General features: G+C 41.1%; 1 protein-coding gene across 2 annotated transcripts in view; it reads left to right on the top strand.

The window, feature by feature from the left end:
* Nucleotides 1-23,405, top strand: part of LOC110499434 (syntaxin-binding protein 4) — a 91,843-nt gene that overhangs the window by 28,346 nt on the left and 40,092 nt on the right. For both annotated transcript variants that reach the window (XM_036956294.2, XM_090213095.1), the window contains 6 exons: nt 2,312-2,409; nt 2,868-2,964; nt 7,475-7,599; nt 8,102-8,191; nt 8,320-8,385; nt 21,048-21,233. In XM_036956294.2, the coding sequence (XP_036812189.2) occupies nt 2,312-2,409; nt 2,868-2,964; nt 7,475-7,599; nt 8,102-8,191; nt 8,320-8,385; nt 21,048-21,233 (662 nt within the window). The remainder of the gene's footprint in view (nt 1-2,311; nt 2,410-2,867; nt 2,965-7,474; nt 7,600-8,101; nt 8,192-8,319; nt 8,386-21,047; nt 21,234-23,405) is intronic.

The following is a 23,405-nucleotide window of genomic DNA, read 5'->3' on the forward strand; positions in this document are numbered from 1 at the left end:
TACATTTACCTGTTTACTACATTTACCTGTTTTACCTGTTTACTACATTTACCTGTTTACTACATTTACCTGTTTACTACATTTACCTGTTTACTACATTTACCTGTTTACTACATTTACCTGTTTACTACATTTACCTGTTTACTACATTTACCTGTTTACTACATTTACCTGTTTACTACATTTACCTGTTTACTACATTTACCTGTTTACTACATTTACCTGTTTACTACATTTACCTGTTTTACCTGTTTACTACATTTACCTGTTTACTACATTTACCTGTTTACTGCATTTACCTGTTTACTACATTTACCTGTTTACTGCATTTACCTGTTTACTACATTTACCTGTTTACTACATTTACCTGTTTACTACATTTACCTGTTTACTACATTTACCTGTTTACTACATTTACCTGTTTTACCTGTTTACTACATTTACCTGTTTACTACATTTACCTGTTTACTACATTTACCTGTTTACTACATTTACCTGTTTACTACATTTACCTGTTTACTACATTTACCTGTTTTACCTGTTTACTGCATTTACCTGTTTACTACATTTACCTGTTTACTACATTTACCTGTTTACTACATTTACCTGTTTACTACATTTACCCGTTTACTGCATTTACCTGTTTACTACATTTACCTGTTTACTACATTTACCTGTTTACTACATTTACCTGTTTACTGCATTTACCTGTTTACTACATTTACCTGTTTACTACATTTACCTGTTTACTACATTTACCTGTTTACTACATTTACCTGTTTACTACATTTACCTGTTTACTACATTTACCTGTTTACTACATTTACCTGTTTACTGCATTTACCTGTTTACTACATTTACCTGTTTACTACATTTACCTGTTTACTACATTTACCTGTTTACTACATTTACCTGTTTACTGCATTTACCTGTTTACTGCATTTACCTGTTTACTACATTTACTTCTACACGTTTACTGCGTTTGTGAGCAAAACCTAAAACTGTTTTGCATATGTTAACTATCCTGCCTTAGCTACACTAAGTACCTGAACTACTAATTCGCCACTTTCAAAATTTCTATTTGTAATAACAATAATAGGCCATTTAGCAAACGCTTTCATCCAGAGTTACAGTCATGCTTGCATCCATTTTACATACGGGTGGTTCCAGGAATTTAACCCACTATACTTGTACTGCAAGCACCATGCTCTACCTACAGAGCTACCGAGGACTGCCTCTGTCTGTCAGAGGACTGTATCTGTCTGTCAGAGGACTGTATCTGTCTGTCAGAGGACTGTATCTGTCTGTCAGAGGACTGTATCTGTCTGTCAGAGGACTGCATCTGTCTGTCAGAGGACTGCCTCTGTCTGTCAGAGGACTGTATCTGTATCTGTCTGTCAGAGGACTGCCTCTGTCTACCCTCTTGTCGTGAACTTGTTGGATTTTTGAACAGATGGATTTTTTTGTGTGTGGAAGGCTGCAGTGAAGCCAAGCCGTCCATCACAATCATTTCCCTCCACCGTTCCTTCCTGTTTTTTTTTCATCTCTAATTATCTCTCTCTCCAGAACCTGTCTGTTTACAGCTCACCTGTTCTCACTCTGACCAGTCCTGTCTTAAATGACAAAGGGCTGTATTTAGATGTGCTTGTGTAACAGACTTGTGCATAAAGTGGGATTGTTCCCATAAAGTGGGAATGTTCCCATAAAGTGGGAATGTTCCCATAAAGTGGGATTGTTCCCATAAAGTGGGTTTGTTCCCATAAAGTGGGAATGTTCCCATAAAGTGGGATTGTTCCCATAAAGTGGGAATGTTCCCATAAAGTGGGAATGTTCCCATAAAGTGGGATTGTTCCCATAAAGTGGGATTGTTCCCAAATAATATGTGTAACATACCTTCAATTCTGATTTGTCTCAGAATTTGACAAATCTCTCTTTCTTTCTTGCTCTGCAAATCTCTCTCTCTCTCTGCCTCTGCCTCTCTCTCTGCCTCTCCCTCTCTCTTTGCCTCTCCCTCTCTCTTTGCCTCTCTCTCTCTTTGCCTCTCTCTTTGCCTCTGCCTCTCTCTTTGCCTCTGCCTCTCTGCATCTGCCTCTCTCTTTGCCTCTCCCTCTCGCTCCCTCTGCCTCTGCCCCCTCTCTCTCTTGCTCACTCTCTCTTTCTCTCTCTCCTCCTCCATTTTATAAGCTTTCCTTTTTCCACATGTATATGCAATAAATGTAATACATTTGTCATAAACAACAACAACAACGTTATGCGTTATTATACCCAGTTACTGGTTCACTTGGTTACCTGTCCGTCTCCCTCTACCCAGAATCCCCCACTGTATGGCAGCCAGTCAGCAGTCTCGTACCACAAAGGAAGTGCTCCCTCAGCTCCATCTGTCGCCTCAAACTGGAGAGGCTGGAGCAGGTCAGTGTGGGCGTGTGGATGTGGAAGAATGTGTGTTTATCAGTGTTTAATGTATTTGTCTAAGAATTAGTGTATGTGTATGGGAATGTTTATAATTGTGTGTGTATGTACTGTACGGATGTGGTTTGACATTAGGGTCATTGCAGTGTATTGATTGTGTTGACGTTGCCTCATCCCTGCAGAGACACTGCTCAATAAGCTATTACTGCTGCTGGCCTGTCATGTGCTCTGGCCTGATTACACTGCACCGTACAGCCAACGTGTGTGTTCAGTGTGTTCACTGTGCGCTGTCCGAGCTGCTCCAATCATTCTCCCACGACATCATGGCAATATTGATAGGCAGTATTCACATCCAGCATGCTTAGTCACGCTAGGTGTGTATGTGGTTTACTAGTCTGTGTGTGTGGTCATATTTAAGGGTATGGTGTGTGTGTGTGTAACTCTGTGTGTGTTGCCAGGCTCTGGATGCATTGGGACTGAATCCTACAGAGGCACAGAGACAGACGTTGAGGGCCAGACTACAAACAGACCCTGCTGGGACAGTGGCCTACGCAGGTAAGACTACACTTCCCCATAACCTTACCTGACCCTGACGCTAACTCTAACCCTGCTCTGACAGTGGCCTACGCAGGTAAGACTACACTTCCCCATAACCTTACCCTAACTCTAACCCTGCTCTGACAGTGGCCTACGCTGGTAAGACTACACTTCCCCATAACCTTACCTGACCCTTTTGACTTTGCAGCCCGCCCATCTAGTGGAAACCGCTTAGTTCTGCCTCCAGGGCAAGACAATGTACGTTTAACCCTGATGGCTGATACTTATCCCAAACACATTCACAGGACATCCTTGAAATGTCTTTACAAATATTTTATTAATTTATCTGATTTAAAGGCCTTAACATTCAGTTTTCAAAGGTATTTTAGAATACGACAGACATGGCTACAATGTTTCTGCTATGTTGTGCCTCTGTCACCATGGCAAAAAAAAAAGAAGACAATTTGATAGACAACAAAACTATCTAGAGATGGGACGAGAAACGGAAATGACCGAAACCAAAATTGCCCTCTTACCAAAACAATTTTACTTATGTTGGTGATTAGGCTTCACAGATTTTTTAGTTCTAAAACCATTATTTGGTCAACAGTAATGTGCATTAGGCTGCTTCCTGCAATGAAAGTATCTGCTCTGTCCCTGTTTCAGTGCTGGCTCTCATTCCCTCTCTCCCCTTTGCACACGGAGTGAAGGGAGTGATTCATTCTCATGAGCACAAGCATAGTGACAGTTGAGCATCATTTTGAGATACATTCTGATAAGCACAAGCATAGTGACAGTTGAGCATCATCTTGAGATACATCTTGATAAGCACAAGCATAGTGACGGTTGAGCATCATTTTGAGATACATTCTGATAAGCACAAGCATAGTGACAGTTGAGCATCATTTTGAGATACATTCTGATAAGCACAAGCATAGTGACAGTTGAGCATCATTTTGAGATACATTCTGATAAGCACAAGCATAGTGACAGTTGAGCATCATTTTGAGATACATTCTGATAAGCACAAGCATAGTGACAGTTGAGCATCATTTTGAGATACATTCTGATAAGCACAAGCATAGTGACAGTTGAGCATCATCTTGAGATACATCTTGATAAGCACAAGCATAGTGACGGTTGAGCATCATTTTGAGATACATTCTGATAAGCACAAGCATAGTGACAGTTGAGCATCATTTTGAGATACATTCTGATAAGCACAAGCATAGTGACAGTTGAGCATCATTTTGAGATACATTCTGATAAGCACAAGCATAGTGACAGTTGAGCATCATTTTGAGATACATTCTGATAAGCACAAGCATAGTGACAGTTGAGCATCATTTTGAGATACATTCTGATAAGCACAAGCATAGTGACAGTTGAGCATCATTTTGAGATACATTCTGATAAGCACAAGCATAGTGACAGTTGAGCATCATTTTGAGATACATTCTGATAAGCACAAGCATAGTGACAGTTGAGCATCATTTTGAGATACATTCTGATAAGCACAAGCATAGTGACAGTTGAGCATCATTTTGAGATACATTCTGATAAGCACAAGCATAGTGACAGTTGAGCATCATTTTGAGATACATTCTGATAAGCACAAGCATAGTGACAGTTGAGCATCATTTTGAGATACATTCTGATAAGCACAAGCATAGTGACAGTTGAGCATCATTTTGAGATACATTCTGATAAGCACAAGCATAGTGACAGTTGAGCATCATTTTGAGATACATTCTGATAAGCACAAGCATAGTGACAGTTGAGCATCATTTTGAGATACATTCTGATAAGCACAAGCATAGTGACAGTTGAGCATCATTTTGAGATACATTCTGATAAGCACAAGCATAGTGACAGTTGAGCATCATCTTGAAATGTAATTCCGGGAAAGAGAGTTTTTAAAACAACTACTGTTGCTGTTGTTAAAAAAAGAGGAGAGTTTCATATTTATGTGAGTATGACAATTATTTCTCAACTATCAATATAGAGGATGTAACACCACTTTAAAAATGGAGGATATAATTGAGATAATACGCTAACAGAACGGAGCCGAGAGCACCATTTGCGGTGAATAGCCTATATCAAGAGCCTATATATTTGTAGGACATTACATTTACTGTTAGATCAATCGCATTTCTATCTAGCGACAATATCATATTTAGAGTGAGTAATCTAGCTAGTGTGTTTTGAGTTCTAACTTTCACAGGTGGTAGGCCTAAATTATGTAGCAAATAGCCTAGGCCTAGGCCAATATGCACAAAAACATGTAGGCAAATTAATCTCTAATGGGCCAAAATTATATCTGATCATTCTGGACCCTATTTTGACATGTTGCACATCAACATATCTATCATGCATTCCCTGAACATGTTAGATGATAGCTAACTTCTTTCAGTGGTCGGTGCCCTTTAAGATGAGGGAGAATGATTTATTTTACGTATGGCTCGTGAGCCATTACATTCATATGACATTCACCCAGCTCAAGTTTTCCCTGCACCCATCATGAGGTCTCTACAACCTAGCCTATGAATGAACGCTAACATAGAATAGAGTAAAAAAAATATATATATACTGTATTAACATCCAATGAGATCAAAGCATTGACTTTAGTGATCTCGTTCTCTCTAACCAATCTTTCTTTCCGTCTACTTTCTAAAAACTCTATTCTATTCACTGCACAACACGGTGTACAGTCAGAAAGCAGTTTAGCAGTTACACTTACACTTTTTTGTTTGTGTTTTCTCCCCAATTTCGTGGTATCCAATTGTTTAGTAGCTACTATCTTGTCTCATCGCTACAACTCCCGTACGGGCTCGGGAGAGACGAAGGTTGAAAGTCATGCGTCCTCCGATACACAACCCAACCAAGCTGCACTGCTTCTTAACACAGCGCGCATCCAACCCGGAAGCCAGCCGCACCAATGTGTCAGAGGAAACACCGTTCACCTGGCAACCTTGGTTAGCACACACTGCTCCACCACAGGAGTCGCTGGTACGCAATGATACAAGGATTTCCCTACCGGCCAACCCCTCCCTAACCTGGACGACACTAGGCCAATTGTGCTTCGCCCCACGGAACTCCCGGTCGCGGCCGGTTACGACAGAGCCTGGGCGCGAACCCAGAGTCTCTGGTGGCACAGCTGGCGCTGCAGTACAGCTGCGCCACCCGGGAGGCCCTTTAGCTGTATTTTTCGTAGCTGTCTACATACCACCACAGACCGATGCTGGCACTAAACTGCACTCAATGAGCTGTATACCGCCAAAAGCAAACAGGAAAACATTCATCCTTGTGGCCCGGGGACATTAATGCAGGGAAACTTAGAAATGAAAGAGAACTGATTTATCAGCATGTTAAATGTGCAACCAGAGGGAAAAAATTCTAGACCACCTTTACTCCACACACATAGACGCGTACAAAGCTCTCCCTCGCCCTCCATTTGACAAATCTGACCATAATTCCATCCCCCTGATTCCTGCTTACAAGCAAAAATTAAAGCAGGAAGCACCAGTGACTCGGTCGATTGAAAAAGTGGTCAGATAAAGCAGATGCTAAACTACAGAGCTGTTTTGCTGGTACATACTGGAACATGTTCCGGGATTCTTCCGATGGCATTGAGGAGTACACCACATCAGTCACTGGCTTCATCAATAAGTGCATCGAGGACGTCGTCCCCACAGTGACTGCACGTACATACACCAACCAGAAGCCATGGATTACAGGCAACGTTCGCACTGAGCTAAAGTGTAGATGTTCTAAAACTTTTGACCGTAGTGTAGATGGGTAAAAAAAGCAGGCATTGAATATCCCTTTGAGCATGGTGAAGTTATTAATGACATTTCGGATGGTGTATGAATACACCCAGTCACTACACAGATACAGGTGTCCTTCCTAACTCAATTGCTGCAGAGGAAGGACACCGCTCAGGGATTTCACCTTCTTCAATTTAAGAATGATGGAGGCCACTGTGTTCTTGGGGTCATTCAATGCTACAGAAATGTTTTGGTACCTTTCCCCAGATCTGTGCCTCAACACAATCCTGTTTCGGAGCTCTACGGACAATTCCTTCGACCTCGTGGCTTGGATTTTGCTCTGACGTGTACTGTCAACTGTGGGAACTTATATAGACGGATGTGGGCCTTTCCAAATCATGTCCCATCAATTGAATTTACAACAGGTGGACTCCAATCAAGTTGTAGAAACATCTCAAGGATAATCAATGGAAACAGGATGCACCTGAGCTCAATTTCAAGTCTCATAACAAATAGTCTGAATACTTAAAAAAAAAAAAAAAAAAATTGAAATAAATTTGCAAAAATTCCTAAAAACCTGTTTTCGCTTTGTCATTATGGGTTATTGTGTGTAGATTTAATGAGGAAAACATTTATTTAGTCCATTTTAGAATAAGGCTGTAATGTAACAATGTGGAAAAAGTCTGGGGTCTGAATACTTTCCGAATGCACTGTATTTATAGATTGTGATTATAAAACACACGTTGCCTCTCTGTGTACAGACTTTGAGACGCTGACGCGGGAGCTGTTCAAGCTACAGTTTGAGGAGTCAGAGGTGGGAGGTCAGAGGTTAAAGTTTGTGTCAGAAGACCTCTCCAGCCTCCTAGAGTCACCCACCAATACACGGGTAGGATATATTAAATCTGCACACTCCAGCCTCAATGGGTTTCCTGTGTAAATACATAAAATCTAATGTACTGTAGATGTTTACGTGCACGTCAGACTGTGAAATTTGATATAGGTATGATGATTTTGAAAATGATTTGCAGATCTATGTCTTACTTTGGATCTTAGTAGGATCTTACTTTGACCCAAATTGCTACAGCAGGAAGGGGTTGATACATTTTACGTAAGGGAGTCAGAAATTTCAAAGTGGAAATTCCGAACTTCAGAAGCCTTTTTAAACCTCAAATACACTACTACATGCATCTACATGCAAACTTAATCTGTGTCTGGGAAACAGCCCCAAAGAGTGTTTGTCTGTTGTAGCGTTAATGTTTGCTGTAGTAAACTTGACATGCAGTGGTTATGAATGTTGCCCTGTTGATGCTCTGCTTGAAGGTGTAATATGTGTAGTATAGTAGTGTGTTTTTGTATGCATTAAAGCTGACCGTCTGTCTATCTATCAGTCTTCACTGTCTGACTCTGATGACCTAGAAGAGATGGAGAGACTGAGGAAAGACCACATCGAGGCTCTGAGAGAAATCAAGAAACTACAGGTACATATTGCCGGAGTTCGAGATATCAAACATTAGTAGGTCAGAAAACAGAAACGTGAATACATGAGCATATACAGTATATAGACAATTTATGTTATTTTTTGTTGCCGTGTCTCTACATTCTTCAGGAGCAGTTGGCAGAGTCCGAGAGACTTCAACTGCAGATGCAGGGAGAGCTGAACAATGTCAAACAGGTGTGTTAGTACGGTTTATCTGGGGGGGTTGCATAGATGTTTCCCCATTCACCAGAGGGAGTTCTGCACAAGCACACTTAAAGTGCATACTGTACAAGTGAAAAACGTTTTGACACACCTACTCATTCCAGGGTTTTTCTTTATTTGTATTATTTTCTACATTGTAGAATAATAGTGAAGACATCAAAACTATGAAATAACACATATGGAATCAAGTAGTAACCAAAAAAGTGTTACACAAATCAAAATATATTTGAGAATCTTCGAAGTAGCCAGTTGTCTTGATGACAACTTTGCACACTCTTGGCATTTTCTCAACCAGAGAATCATGAGGTAGTCACCTGGAATGCATTTAAATGACACTTTGGAACAGATTTAAAAAAAAAAAAAAAGTTAATCACTTGGAGCTTGATTTGCTGGTGTTTTTTTTTTTAAATTTTAGGTCCAGCAATAATAATTTAAAAAAATGAAGAATCTTGATGGTTATAAAGATACAGAGAACGAGCCACAGTCCAACTCAAGCTTTATTAACGACCAGTCGGGAAGTGGTAGCATACAAGCACTATATCTTCAAAATGTATCCTTAGTTCCCAGCTTATATTGAGCAAGCAAGGGTCTTTTCCTGGTCTTAGCCTATGGAATTCATACAGTACTACAATAACAGGATTGTCTTGTGAATGGCTGTGTCTTGTCTACTACTTAGTAAAAAGCCATACTGTGTACTAATCGTACCACATACTATCTAGAACATATTGTTCAGTAAAACTGCATTCAATAAGCAACAAATATAAACGTACTAGCTCAACCATACTAACAATGAGTCGTGTAATGCGCAATTGTGTTGATCCCAGCATTTGTTCATTTTTGGTAAAGCGAGTCTCCCTATCTGATTATAAGCTGTTGTCAAACACACACGGGTTTGGAAAGAAGATTCCCCTTCTCTATAGTGTGCAGCGAATTCTACTCGATGAAAAGCCAAAGTGACTACGCATGTAAAGCTTTAACTACAATTTGGAAATTTCACATTTACCACATTCTATTTTCACATACCACAAAAAAAGCCCATGAGTATCCAATACTACATACACCAAACCACATGAGTATCCAATACTGAAACAAACAGACCACTCATTATAAACTCCTTGAACCACATCACTAAGTGGTTAATCAACCTTAGTGCTACTAGAGCAGTCACGGTCCCTTTGACGTATGCCATCATCCCCAAGCATCCTCTGAGTACACTTCCCAAATGACACACTATTCCGGGTTATAGTGCACTTCTTTGACCAGGGCTCTGTTCAAAAGTAGTGCACTTCTTTGACCAGGGCTCTGTTCAAAAGTAGTGCACTTCTTTGACCAGGGCTCTGTTCAAAAGTAGTGCACTTCTTTGACCAGGGCTCTGTTCAAAAGTAGTGCACTACTGTATGTAGGGAATAGGGTATCATTTCGGAAGCGTACTCTGAGCTTGTTGAGAGCACTGGGTTTAGCACATCCTGTAGTAGCAGCACTTACAGTACCGTGTGTAGGCGGGAGAAACAGACAGAACAGTGGAACAAACTCACTGTATGAAGTGCGAGACTCCAGGGAACACAGAAGAGGGTGGACCCTAAGTAAAATAAAGAAATACACCCTCTCTGTACTGTGAGTCATAGACACAGCACACTTGGCCTCACCTCCACTCCTCTACGGGTCGGTCTCCCACACACTCTGGATGCGTCCCAAATGGTACCTTATTCCCTATGATGGACAACTGGACCAGAGTAGTGCACTATATAGGGAATAGGGTGCCATTTGAGATGCATATTCTGATACAAGTGTTGCGTAAAGAGCACAGATCAATATCCACATTTATCCACAGGCAATATTAATATGTCCATCAGGAACCGGGATGGTAACATCTTTCTTTCTTTCTTTCTTTCTTTCTTTCTTTCTTTCTTTCTTTCTTTCTTTCTTTCTTTCATATACTTCCTTCTTTACTGCATGTTTGTCACGACCATGACTGCATGCAATGCCTTCATAAAGTATTCACACTACTTGACTTTTCCAAAATGTTGTTCTGTTACAAGGTGGGATTAAAATGGATTTAATTGTCATTTTTTGTGTGAAAAATCTACAGAAAATGCTCTAAGTGGAAAAAATAAAGTCAAAGTGGAATAAATCAATAAATAATGAATACACTAATATATATTGATTAGATAAGTATTCAACCCCCTGAGTCAATACTCAGGATGTTCCAGGATAAGGATATGGACAGTCAAATCAAATCAAATCAAATTTTATTTGTCACATACACATGGTTAGCAGATGTTAATGCGAGTGTAGCGAAATGCTTGTGCTTCTAGTTACGACAATGCAGTAATAACCAACAAGTAATCTAGCTAACAATTCCAAAACTACTACCTTATAGACACAAGTGTAAGGGGATAAAGAATATGTACATAAAGATATATGAATGAGTGATGGTACAGAGCGACATAGGCAAGATACAGTAGATGGTATTGAGTGCAGTATATACATATGAGATGAGTATGTAAATAAAGTGGCACAGTTAAAGTGGCTAGTGATACATGTATTACATAAAGATGCAGTAGAGAGGCAGGACAGGATGTTCCGGTGCTCACCTCTCTCTTCCACCAGGTATGACCACATCCTGAAGTCAATACATGTTAGAATCACCTTTGGCAGTGATTACAATTGTGACATTTTCTGGGTAAATCTCTAAGAGCTTTGCACACCTGGATTTTTACAATATTTGCACATGATTATTTTTTAAATTCTTCAAGCTCTGTCAAGATGCTTGTTGATCATTGCTAGACAGCCATTTTCAAGTATTGGCTTTAGATTTTCAAGCAGATTTAAGTCAAAACTGTAACTCGGCCACTAAGGAAGATTCAATGTCGTCTAGGTAAGCAACTCCTGCTGAAAGGTGGAAAGCAGACTAAACCAGGTTTTCCTCTAGGATTTTGCTTGTGATTAGCTCTATTCCAATTATTTTTATTTTTTAAAAACTCCCTAGTCCTTGCCAATGACAAGCATACCCATAACAGAATGCAACCACCACCATGCTTGAAAATATGAAGAGTGGTTCTCTGTGATGTGTTGGATTTGCCCCAAACATAACACTTTGTATTCAGGACATAAAGTCAATGTTTTTGCTGTTTTAGTGCCTTATAGCAAATAGGATGCATGTTTTGGAATATTTTTATTATGTACAGGCTTTCTTTTTATTCTCATTTAGGTTAGTATTGTGGAGTAACTACAATGTTGTTGATCAATCCTCCATTTTCTCCGATCTTAGCCATTAAACTCTGTAACTGTTTTAAAGTCACCATTTGCCTCATGGTGAAATCCCTGAACGGTTTCCTTCCTCTCTGGCAACTCAGTTAGTTATGACGCCTGTATCTTCGTAGTGACTGGGTGTATTGATACACCATCCAAAGTGTAATTATTAACGTCACCATGCTCAAAGGGAATATTCAATGCCTGCTTTTTTTCCCCCATCTACCAATAGGTCCCCTTCTTCGCGAGGCATTTAAAACCTCCCTGGTCTTTGTGGTTGAAATTCATGTTAAACACTATTAGTCCATGCAACTTATGTGACTTGTTTAGCAGACTTTTACTCCTAAACGTATTTAGGCTTACCATAACAAAGGGGTTTACTTGTTGACTCAAAACATTTCAGCATTTCATTTTTTTATTAATTTGTTAAAAATTCTAAAAACATCTTTCCACTTTGACATTATGTGGTGTGAAGGCCAGTGACACAACATCTCAATTTAATACATATTAAATTCAGGCTGTAAAACAACAACATGTGGAAAAAGTCAAGGGGTGTGAATACTTTCCTGAAAGCACTTTATGTAGCCAGTCCCTGGCTTTCAGGTTAAAGCTCTACTGTAACAAACACACAAGCACATACAAATGCAGGCGCCACATGCACACACACACACACACACACACACACACACACACACACACACACACACACACACACACACACACACACACACACACACAGAGACAATGCACGTACACACACACACATGCACACACACACACACAAACAGGTTTAGCTGTGTGCGAGTAACTGTAAACTCTAGCTTCGTCTGTGTATTCAGCAGTGTAACTATTTAACCTTCTACGTACACTACACTGGGTTGGTATGGTCATGTATAGTCAAAATAAATTGTCACATGCTTTGCAAACAACAGGTGTAGACTAACAGTGAAAAACTTACTTCCAACAATGCAGAGAGAGAAAAAAGATACATAATTGAAAAAGCATAACATGAGGAATAAATACACCAAGCGTAACAATAACTTGGCTGTATACATGAGGTCCCAGTACCGAGTCAACGTGCTGGGGCACGAGGCATTTAAAAAAAAAAAAAATATATATATATATATATATATATATATACAGTACCAGTCAAAAGTTTGGACACACCTAGTCATTCAAGGGTTTTTCTTAATTTGTACTATTTTCTACATTTCGAATAATAGTGAAGACATCAAAACTATGTAATAACACGTAGGGAATCATGTAGTAACCAAAAAAGTGTTAAACAAATTAAAATATATTTTATATTTGAGATTCTTCAAAGTAGCCACCCTTTGCCTTGATGGCAGCTTTGCACACTCTTGGCATTCTCTCAACTAGCTTCATGAGGAGTGCTTTTCCGATAGTCTTGAAGGAGTTCCCACATATGCTGAGCACTTGTTGGCTGCTTTCCCTTCACTCTGCAGTTCAACTCATCCCAAATCATCTCAATTGGGTTGAGGCCAGGTCATCTGATGCAGCACTCCATCACTCTCCTAATAAACAGTAACAGCAACATATGTGATGAATCGAAAGAGTCAATGCAGGGGCGGCAGGTAGCCTAGTGGTTAGAGCGCTGGACTTGAAACCGAAAGGTTCGCAAGATCAAATCCCCGAGCTGGCAAGGTAAAAATCTGTTGTTCTGCCCAGTTAACCCACTGTTCTTAGGCTGTCATTGAAAATAAGAATTTGTTCTTAATGTTCTTAACTGATTTGCCAGATACTCTGGATTGGTTAACTATTTAAATAACTAATTAGCAGTCTTGTTGGTTCCATATTTGGTTCATCGGTACCTCTTGCCATGCGGTAGCAGAGAAACAGTTTATGACTTAGGTGGCTACTTTCTCTCACACCGCCTTGGAGCTCGGCCCCAGTGAGTGATGTACTGGGCCGTACGCATTACCCTTTTTAGCGCATTGCGGTTAGATGCCAAGCAGTTGCCATACCAGGTAGTGATGCAGCCAGTCAAGATGCTCTCAATGCTGTAGAACTTTTTGAGGATCTTAGGGCCTGTGGGGCCTGTGACAAATCTTTTCAGTCTCCTGAGGGGGAAGATGTTGTCGTGCCTTCTTCACGACTGTGTTGGTGTGTGCTGTGCGGACCATGATAATTCCTTAGTGATGTTGACACAGAGGAACTTGAAGCTCTCGACATGCCCTGTCGATGTGGATGCGGGCGTGCTCAGCCCTTCGTTTCCTGTAGTCCGCAATCAGCTCATTTGTCTTGCTGACGTTGAGGGAGAGGTTGTTGACTTGGCACCACAATGCCAGTTCTCTGACCTCCTCCCTTTAGGCTGTCTCATCATTGTCGGTGATCAGGCCTACCACTGTCGTGTCGTCTGCAAACTTAATGATGGTGTTGGAGTCGTGTGCGGCAACGCAGTCGTGGGTGAACAGGGGCCCTCGTGTTGAGGGTCACCGTGGCGGATGTGTTGTTGCCTACTCTCACCACCTGTGTCCAGTCCTTCATACTGGACACAGAGACATAAATACGTTTATCTGACTCTGGGGAAGTAGATAACGGGCCTCATTGGTTTTCTGATTATTTTGCATCAGTCATGTTCTCTTTCTAGATCATATTTATCTGCATCCCAAATGGCACCCTATTCCCTTTATATTGCACTACTTTTCACCAGGGCCCATCCAAATGGCACCCTATTCAAAAAAGTAGTGAACTTCATAGGGTCAAAAGTAGTGCACTATATAGGGAATAGGGTGCCATTTGGGATGCTACATTGAAGAGCTCTCTATAGTGATCCCCTGCAGACTCCACAGCTACAGGCTCAGCAGCAGTGGTGTAAAGTACTTAACTAAACATTGTTTAAAGTACTAATTAAGTCATTTTGGGGGTCTATCTGTACTATTTATCATTTTGACAACTTGTAATTTAAAGAAAACAATGTACTTTTTACCCCATACATTTTCCCTGACACCCCAAAAGTGCTCCTTACACTTTGAATGCTTAGCAAGACCGGAAAATGGTCCAATTCACGCACTTAAGAGAACATCCCTGGTCATACCAACTGCCTCTGATCTGGCTGACTCACTAAACACACATGCTTGATTTGTAAATGTTGTCCCCATGATATCTGTAAGAAAATGGTGCTGTCTGGGTTGCTTAATACAATGAATTTGAAACTATTTATAGTTTTAGTTTTGATACTTAAGTATAACTAAATATTTTTAGACTTTTTACTCAAATAGTATTTTCCTGGGTGACTTTCACTTTTACTTGAGCCCTTTTCTGTTATTAGGTATCTTTACTTTTCTCCAGTATGAGATTTGGGTACTTTTTCCACCACTGCTCAGCAGCTTCACATAACTAAACTCCTGCTGTCACCCCAGCCTGGCCTCAAAGAGTCGAAGTAACATGGTCAATTTAAATCTGTGACACTCAAACAGGAGGGAGGTTGGTCGGGGAGGATGGGTGGGCGTATAACAACCCAAAGGTTGCGTGTTCGAATCGCATCACAGATCTTTTTAGCTAGTTAGTAGCAACTTTGCAACTACTTGCTACATTTTAGCTGCTCTGCAGCTACTTAGCATGTCAGCTAACCCTTCGCCTAATCTTAACCCTAACCCCTAACCCTAAGTTTTCCCAGCTAGCACATTTGGTTCCTTGGAAGTTGTGGGAACATATGTTTTTGGTTTGCCATTGGTTCTGGGAACAAAGACATACGTTTCCTGACTGGTAAGACTGTTTTAAACGTTCTGAGAATGGAAGTAACATTTTCGCCTGTTCTGGGAACTTAACATTTTTAGGTTTCATGGAGCGTCTGAGAACGTTTTACTATGGATCCCTGAACGTTTTCTTTATGCTAAACTTCTGAAATTCCCACTTAAGAAACATATGGTTCTCGGAACATTATGTGCTAGCTGGGTGTCCTGCACCATTCCCAGAACGTTGTGGGAAGGTTGTATGCAAAATAACCGTAGGACAACAACACACTCACCAAGGTCCAAACCAAAAATATGTGCTAGCTGGGTAACCCTTCCACTAACCTTAACCCCTAATCCTATCATACTAAAGGGAGGGAGAAAGATTTAAGTTTACTATGTTAAGTCTACCCCTGAGTCCAGGTTGGTCACCCCAGACAGTACACAGAAAACATTACACAAGCGGATAAATAAAATCAATTATTTACAAGAAAAATGTATGAAATATGCATACAGAGTGGAAGTATTGAATTGAGCCAGGGGAGAGTCCTGCTGTTTCTCTTTGTGAAGGGTTATATTGCCAACTGGTATGACTTGATTAGGGTTATTTTGTAGAGCTGAGGGGGGAAGGGGAGATGAAGATGGAGAGATGAAGAAATGGGAAACATTACAATTTGTCATTAGTGTCCAAGGTCACCAAGATTAGTATTTGCCATGGACATTGGGGCACAGACACTCATACATGGACTCATACACATACTTCTCTTGCTTTCTCCTCCCCTGTCTCTACCTCTCTACGTCTCTACCTCTCTCTCAATTCAATTCAAGGGGCTTTATTGGCATGGGAAACATATGTTAACATTGCCAAAGCAAGTGAAGTAGATAATATACAAAAGTGAAATAAACAATAAAAATGAACAGTAAACATTACACTCACAGAAGTACCTAAAGAATAAACCCATTACAAAGTCATAGTAAAAAAAAAGAAGGTCAACCAGTTTTGACAATTAGCGGGTAACGGCCTAATTCTGCTCTGCATGCATTATTTGGTGTTTTACGTTGTACACAGAGGACATTTTTTCAGAGTTCTACATGCAGAGTCTCAATTTGGTGTTTGTCCCATTTTTTTAATTATTGGTTGGTGAGTGGACACCAGACCTCACAACTATAAAGGGCAATGGGTTCTATTAATGATTCAAGTATTTTTAGCCAGATCCTAATTGGTATGTCAAATTTGATGTTCCTTTTGATGGCATAGAATGCCCTTCTTGCCTTGTCTCTCAGATCGTTCACAACTTTGTGGAAGTTACCTGTGGCGCTAATGTTTAGGCCAATGTATGTATAGCTCGTCTGTGGGGTTGCTTGGGGTTGCTCGTCTGTGGGGTTCTATAATGAAGAGGCCTGGTCTGACCCACTCGGGGGGGGGGGGGGAGGGGTGTATCTTTCTCAAGGGAGAGCTTCTCCTGCTGGGCTAATTCTTTGAGTAGGTGAAAGTCCAGCTGAAACTGTTTGGGGTTCACTTGTACCATTACTGTTCCAGACTTATAGAGATGTATATTGGCTGACTCAGAGTCCTCGTTGTCTAGTATCCTGAGTTTCCACCCCTCGTCAACACCCCCTCTCTTAACAGAGGGGTAGTGTGCTAATATAGCACTGTGCCCTGCCAGGGGATGGTTTGTGTAGAAGAGGAGGTTGCTGATGTTCCCATTTTTATAATAGTCAGCAAAAAGTGTCTCTTGACTTTCCATAAGGAGCTTCATTTTGTGATCTTTTCTTGCCTTATCATTCTTTACATACCCAGGGTACTGTATTTTAATTACCTATGAACAGCAGGAGGCAGCTTCTAAGGCCTCTCCATTTGGTTGGAGTAGACTGTGCAACTCTCCTGCCATTGTTGGGCTAAAGGGCTTTGACAGCTCTCACTTGACACGTTAGTGCTAATTGAAGTTGTATCAAGCTTAGCAGCCTTCATTTAGCATTCAGTCATTATAAAGTAATGTAATGCGTTTTTCTTCTTGGCTTTTGGAAATAAAATATAGCTTCAGACTAAACATTACTAAACTTACGTAGTTCCAGGTTGGATGGTGTTTTCAGGTTTCTGTTGTTTTCCAGAGCATTTGCTGTATAGCGCTGGAATAAAAATATTTTGTAGTTGTAAGCCTTCCAGGGGATTCTGTAATTCCATCCAAAATCAGGTTGTAGGTTTTGAGTTTTGATTTGAAGTGAAGGTTATGTTGTAGAGGGTAGCATCCTGTATATGTTACTGACAAAAGTTGATCCAACTCTAAATCTCTCTCTCTCTCTCTCTCTCTCTCTCTCTCTCTCTCTCTCTCTCTCTCTCTCTAATAACTTTCCTCTGAAACTCCTCAGTCTATTCTTGTTCTGAGAAATGAAGGCTATTCCATGCGAGAAATTGCCAAGAAACTGAAGATGTCGTACAGTGCTGTGTCCTTCTCCCTTCACAAAACAGCGTAAACTGGCTGTAACCAGAATAGAAAGAGGAGTGGGAGGCCCCGGTGCACAACTGAGCAAGAGGACAAATACATTAGAGTGTCTAGTTTGAGAAACAGACGCCTCACAAGTCCTCAACTGGCAGCTTCATGAAATAGTACCCACAAAACACCAGTCTCAACGTCAACAGTGAAGAGGCGACTCTGGGATGCTGGCCTTCTACAGTTATTTGTTTCTGGCCATTTTGAGCCTGTAATTGAACCCACAAATGCGGATGCTCCAGATACTCAACTAGTCTAAAGAACGCCAGTTTTATTGCTTCTTTAATCAGGACAACAGTTTTCATCTCTGCTAACATAATTGCAAAAGGGTTTTCTTATGATCAATTAGCCTTTTAAAATTATAAACGTGGATTAGCTAACACAACGTGCCATTGGAACACAGGAGTGATAGTTGCTGATAATGGGCCTCTGTACGCCGATGTAGATATAACACAAAAACATCTGCCGTTTCCAGCTACAATAGTCATTTACAACATTAACAATGTCTACACTGTATTTCTGTTTAATTTGATGTTATTTTAATGGACCTAAAATGTGTTTTTCTTCCAAAAACAAGATCTTTTCTATTTGACCCCAAATTTTTGAATGGTAGTTTACATATTTATACTGATACGTTATGGAGGGCTTTCTCTACTTTTCATGTCTTTCCCGTGTGCTGTGATCTATCCCAGCTTAAGTCTTATCTCTCTCTCTCTCTCTCTCTCTCTCTCTCTCCTCTTCTCGGAACGTCGGTTCTCAGAATTGATAGAATTCCCAGTATTCTAACCGGAAACAACAGGAACAGTTAGTCTGGAGTGTGCGTGTGTGTGCGTGTGTGTGCGTGTGTGTGTGTGAGAGAGAGAGAGAGAGAGAGATACACCAGGGGAGATATTTATTTTTATCCATCAGCAGAGATCAGAAATTACCCCAGAAAATGTGTTGTCAAAATTGTTGTTTATGTCCATGTGAGTTATGACTAGACTGCTACATCCTTGACCTGTTTCTACTGACTTACTGATGGATAATGGAACACCAGGTAGGGGGTAGCACAGGGGTTCTGTAAAATAGGTTTCAAACTCACTGACCAATGCATGTTATGCCACTAGAAACACGAAACAGGATGTTTTTTTAGGTCTTCAGAGGCCGGAAGTAATCGTCACCAAATGTTTTTTTGTTAAAAGTATGAGCTGCACCTTAATAACAGATGACAGCTTGTGTAGATGGTAACAGAAGTAAAAATGGGCCACAGCCTTCAATGTCACTTATCTACCATATTATCATGGTATCAGGTACGGCCAGGAGTTTTCCAGGCCAGGTTACGTGGTCAGAAAAACTAGTGCGTTGTCTCTACTCCAGTGCGTTGTCTCTACTCTAGTCCGTTGTCTCTACTCCAGTGCGTTGTCTCTACTCTAGTGCGTTGTCTCTACTCTAGTGTGTTATCTCTACTCTAGTGTGTTGTCTCTACTCTAGTGCGTTGTCTCTACTCTAGTGCGTTGTCTCTACTCCAGTGCGTTGTCTCTACTCCAGTGCGTTGTCTCTACTCTAGTGCGTTGTCTCTACTCTAGTGCGTTGTCTCTACTCTAGTTCGTTGTCTCTACTCCAGTGCGTTGTCTCTACTCTAGTTCGCTGTCTCTACTGTAGCTAGTGAGTTGTCTCTACTCTAGTCTGTTGTCTCTACTGTAGCTAGTGAGTTGTCTCTACTCTAGTACGTTGTCTCTACTCCAGTGCGTTGTCTCTACTCTAGTCCGTGGTCTCTACTCCAGTGCATTGTCTCTACTCTAGTGCGTTGTCTCTACTCTAGTTCATTGTCTCTACTCTAGTGTGTTGTCTCTACTCTAGTGTGTTGTCTCTACTCTAGTGCATCGTCTCTACTCCAGTGCGTTGTCTCTACTCTAGTTCGTTGTCTCTACTGTAGCTAGTGAGTTGTCTCTACTCTAGTCCGTTGTCTCTGTTGTAGCTAGTGAATTGTCTCTACTCTAGTGCGTTGTCTCTACTCTAGTGCGTTGTCTCTACTCTAGTGCGTTGTCTCTACTCCAGTGCGTTGTCTCTACTCTAGTCCGTTGTCTCTACTGTAGCTAGTGAGTTGTCTCTACTCTAGTCCGTTGTCTCTACTGTAGCTAGTGAGTTGTCTCTACTCTAGTTCGTTGTCTCTACTCCAGTGTGTTGTCTCTACTCTACTCTAGCGCGTTGTCTCTATTCTAGCTCGTTCTCTACTCTAGCGAGTTGTCTCTAGCTTGTGAGAATGACCTCAGAACACTTATCCTCCATCAATGAATGACCAGACAGCTAAAATCCTCGGGAAGAAGTGAATAATTGTTTTGAAGCAAAGTACCATTCAAACCGAGAAAATAATGTAGCATCCTGCTTTTTCATTGTTGTTCATTCTTTCTTTCGTTCATTCATTCCTTCCTTCCTTCCTTCCTTCCTCCTTTCGTTCGTTAATTCAAGCAGTAAAATGTTCCCTCACAATTTCAACATGCACTGAACCTTTGCCTATTGAATTTAATTTATTTTGGGACACAGACATATACAACAAAATGTACAATGTGGACCCAGAGGATATCACTTGAAAGTATTAATTAAGACGTTTGTTTCTAAAGGTGTTCTCGATGGTAAAAACAATGACACATATAATGACTCAAATAGAAGACAAAATTACGAACAACCATAAATACATACATTTATATTGACGTCCTAAAAAATGTGTCACTATTCACAGCACTTCTCCCTAACCTTAAAAATCAACCATATTCATTTCACATTAAAACAATCAATTCATTGCACATCACACCGATCCTTTAAATAAATACACCTGGCCAGCAGTAGGGCACTGGAGTGGTTTCTCTTTCTTAGACAACCTTGTCTAAAATGAAAAACTTTGCCTGCTTTTTAAAGCTATTTTTATTTGCTTGATCTCCAAGGGAAGGCTATTCCATAGACAAATGCCTGTATGGAAAACGTGCTCCTCGCAGTACTGTTTACTCTTGGGATTTTACTAGACATAACACCAGCTCTGGTATTGGTTATAAGACCATATCAATGTGGTTTTTCATGTAACCTGGGCCACGATCATTTAAGATGTCAAACATATGATTTAAGTTTAAGTTGGTCCACTCTGGACTCAAGGCAACAAGTCCACCTCCCGGAACTCCTGTACCCCTGTTCCTGTTTAACTGTCCTCTCCTGTCGATGGTAGGAGGTCAAGTCTGGAGTTGAGGAGAGCCGTGCACTGCGGAGCAGGATCCACCTGTCTGAGGCAGCCCAGAAGCAGGCCAGGGGGATGGAGATGGATTATGAGGAGGTGATCCATCTCCTGGAGGCTGAGATAGCTGAGCTCCAGACCCAGAGGACAGAGCAGCCCGGCCAGTCCAGCCTGGTGCAGGTAACACAGACTGAGTCTCAAATCATACCCTTTAATCTCTAGATACAGCAGTGCACTACTGTAGACCAGAGCCAATACCCTACACAGTGCTATTATTGTTCATGTAGTGCACTACTGTAGACCAGAGCCAATACCCTACACAGTGCTATTATTGTTCATGTAGTCCACTACTGTAGACCAGAGCCAATACCCTAGACAGTGCTATTATTGTTCATGTAGTCCACTACTGTAGACCAGAGCCAATACCCTAGACAGTGCTATTATTGTTCATGTAGTGCACTACTGTAGACCAGAGCCAATACCCTACACAGTGCTATTATTGTTCATGTAGTCCACTACTGTAGACCAGAGCCAATACCCTACACAGTGCTATTATTGTTCATGTAGTGCACTACTGTAGACCAGAGCCAATACCCTAGACAGTGCTATTATTGTTCATGTAGTGCACTACTGTAGACCTGAGCCAATACCCTACACAGTGCTATTATTGTTCATGTAGTGCACTACTGTAGACCAGAGCCAATACCCTACACAGTGCTATTATTGTTCATTTAGTGCACTACTGTAGACCAGAGCCAATACCCTAGACAGTGCTATTATTGTTCATGTAGTCCACTACTGTAGACCAGAGCCAATACCCTAGACAGTGCTATTATTGTTCATGTAGTGCACTACTGTAGACCAGAGCCAATACCCTACACAGTGCTATTATTGTTCATGTAGTCCACTACTGTAGACCAGAGCCAATACCCTAGACAGTGCTATTATTGTTCATGTAGTGCACTACTGTAGACCTGAGCCAATACCCTACACAGTGCTATTATTGTTCATGTAGTGCACTACTGTAGACCAGAGCCAATACCCTACACAGTGCTATTATTGTTCATTTAGTGCACTACTGTAGACCAGAGCCAATACCCTAGACAGTGCTATTATTGTTCATGTAGTCCACTACTGTAGACCAGAGCCAATACCCTAGACAGTGCTATTATTGTTCATGTAGTGCACTACTGTAGACCAGAGCCAATACCCTACACAGTGCTATTATTGTTCATGTAGTGCACTACTGTAGACCAGAGCCAATACCCTACACAGTGCTATTATTGTTCATTTAGTGCACTACTGTAGACCTGAGCCAATACCCTACACAGTGCTATTATTGTTCATGTAGTGCACTACTGTAGACCAGAGCCAATACCCTACACAGTGCTATTATTGTTCATGTAGTGCACTACTGTAGACCAGAGCCAATACCCTACACAGTGCTATTATTGTTCATTTAGTGCACTACTGTAGACCTGAGCCAATATCCTACACAGTGCTATTATTGTTCATTTAGTGCACTACTGTAGACCTGAGCCAATATCCTACACAGTGCTATGACCTCCTGGCGAAGATGTTTTTTTGTTGCTCTCTTCTGGTACTGTCTTTCCTTCTCTCTCTCCTTTTCATGTCATTCTCCTTTTCCTTTTTTTAGTGTGTTGCAGGACCTATAAACCCAGTCTGAGGTAACAGACTTCACTGTCCGTCCGTTTGTGTGTGGGGCCTATTAAACCTGTGCCCAGTCTGAGCTAACAGACTACATTCCCCTGTTGGAATGAATAACAGTCTACTCCTCGACCGCATGTATTATTAACATGTATCACATGCACGCTTAAATGTCTTACTGACGTCGGGAGCATGTATTAATAACATGTATCACATGCACGCTTAAATGTCTTACTGACGTCGGCGGCCACGGAGAACGAGAGCCCACAGTCCTTGGGAGCGCAATATGTCGGTGGCTCTGGGTTATCCTCAAAGTGGGCAAAGAAGGTGTTTAGTTTGTCCAGAAGCAAGATGTCCGCAACGACTCAACCACACGTATTATTAACTTGGTTTAAGGCAGGGATGAGGAACAAGCGGCCCGCGGCTCCCCTTTTGTAGGCCCGCAGATCCATTTCCAAAAACTGCTGTTGAGAGTTAGAATAGTAGAACACACAAGGTGCAACTAGCTCCAAAACTGCAACATTTCCTCAATGCCCCATGGCAAAATGTGTAGAATTGCAGGAAATGAACTCTAAAACTGGTAGGTAAAGTCCGTTCCAGGTTACTCTTCTCCCCAGTGCTGCTAGGTAAAGTCCGCTCCAGGTTTCTCCCTCTCCCCTCTGCTGCTAGGTAAAGTCCGTTCCA

Source organism: Oncorhynchus mykiss, chromosome 20 (genome assembly GCF_057628025.1).
Source record: "Oncorhynchus mykiss isolate SJ-2025 chromosome 20, ASM5762802v1, whole genome shotgun sequence".
In the NCBI taxonomy this organism is placed as follows: domain Eukaryota; kingdom Metazoa; phylum Chordata; class Actinopteri; order Salmoniformes; family Salmonidae; genus Oncorhynchus; species Oncorhynchus mykiss.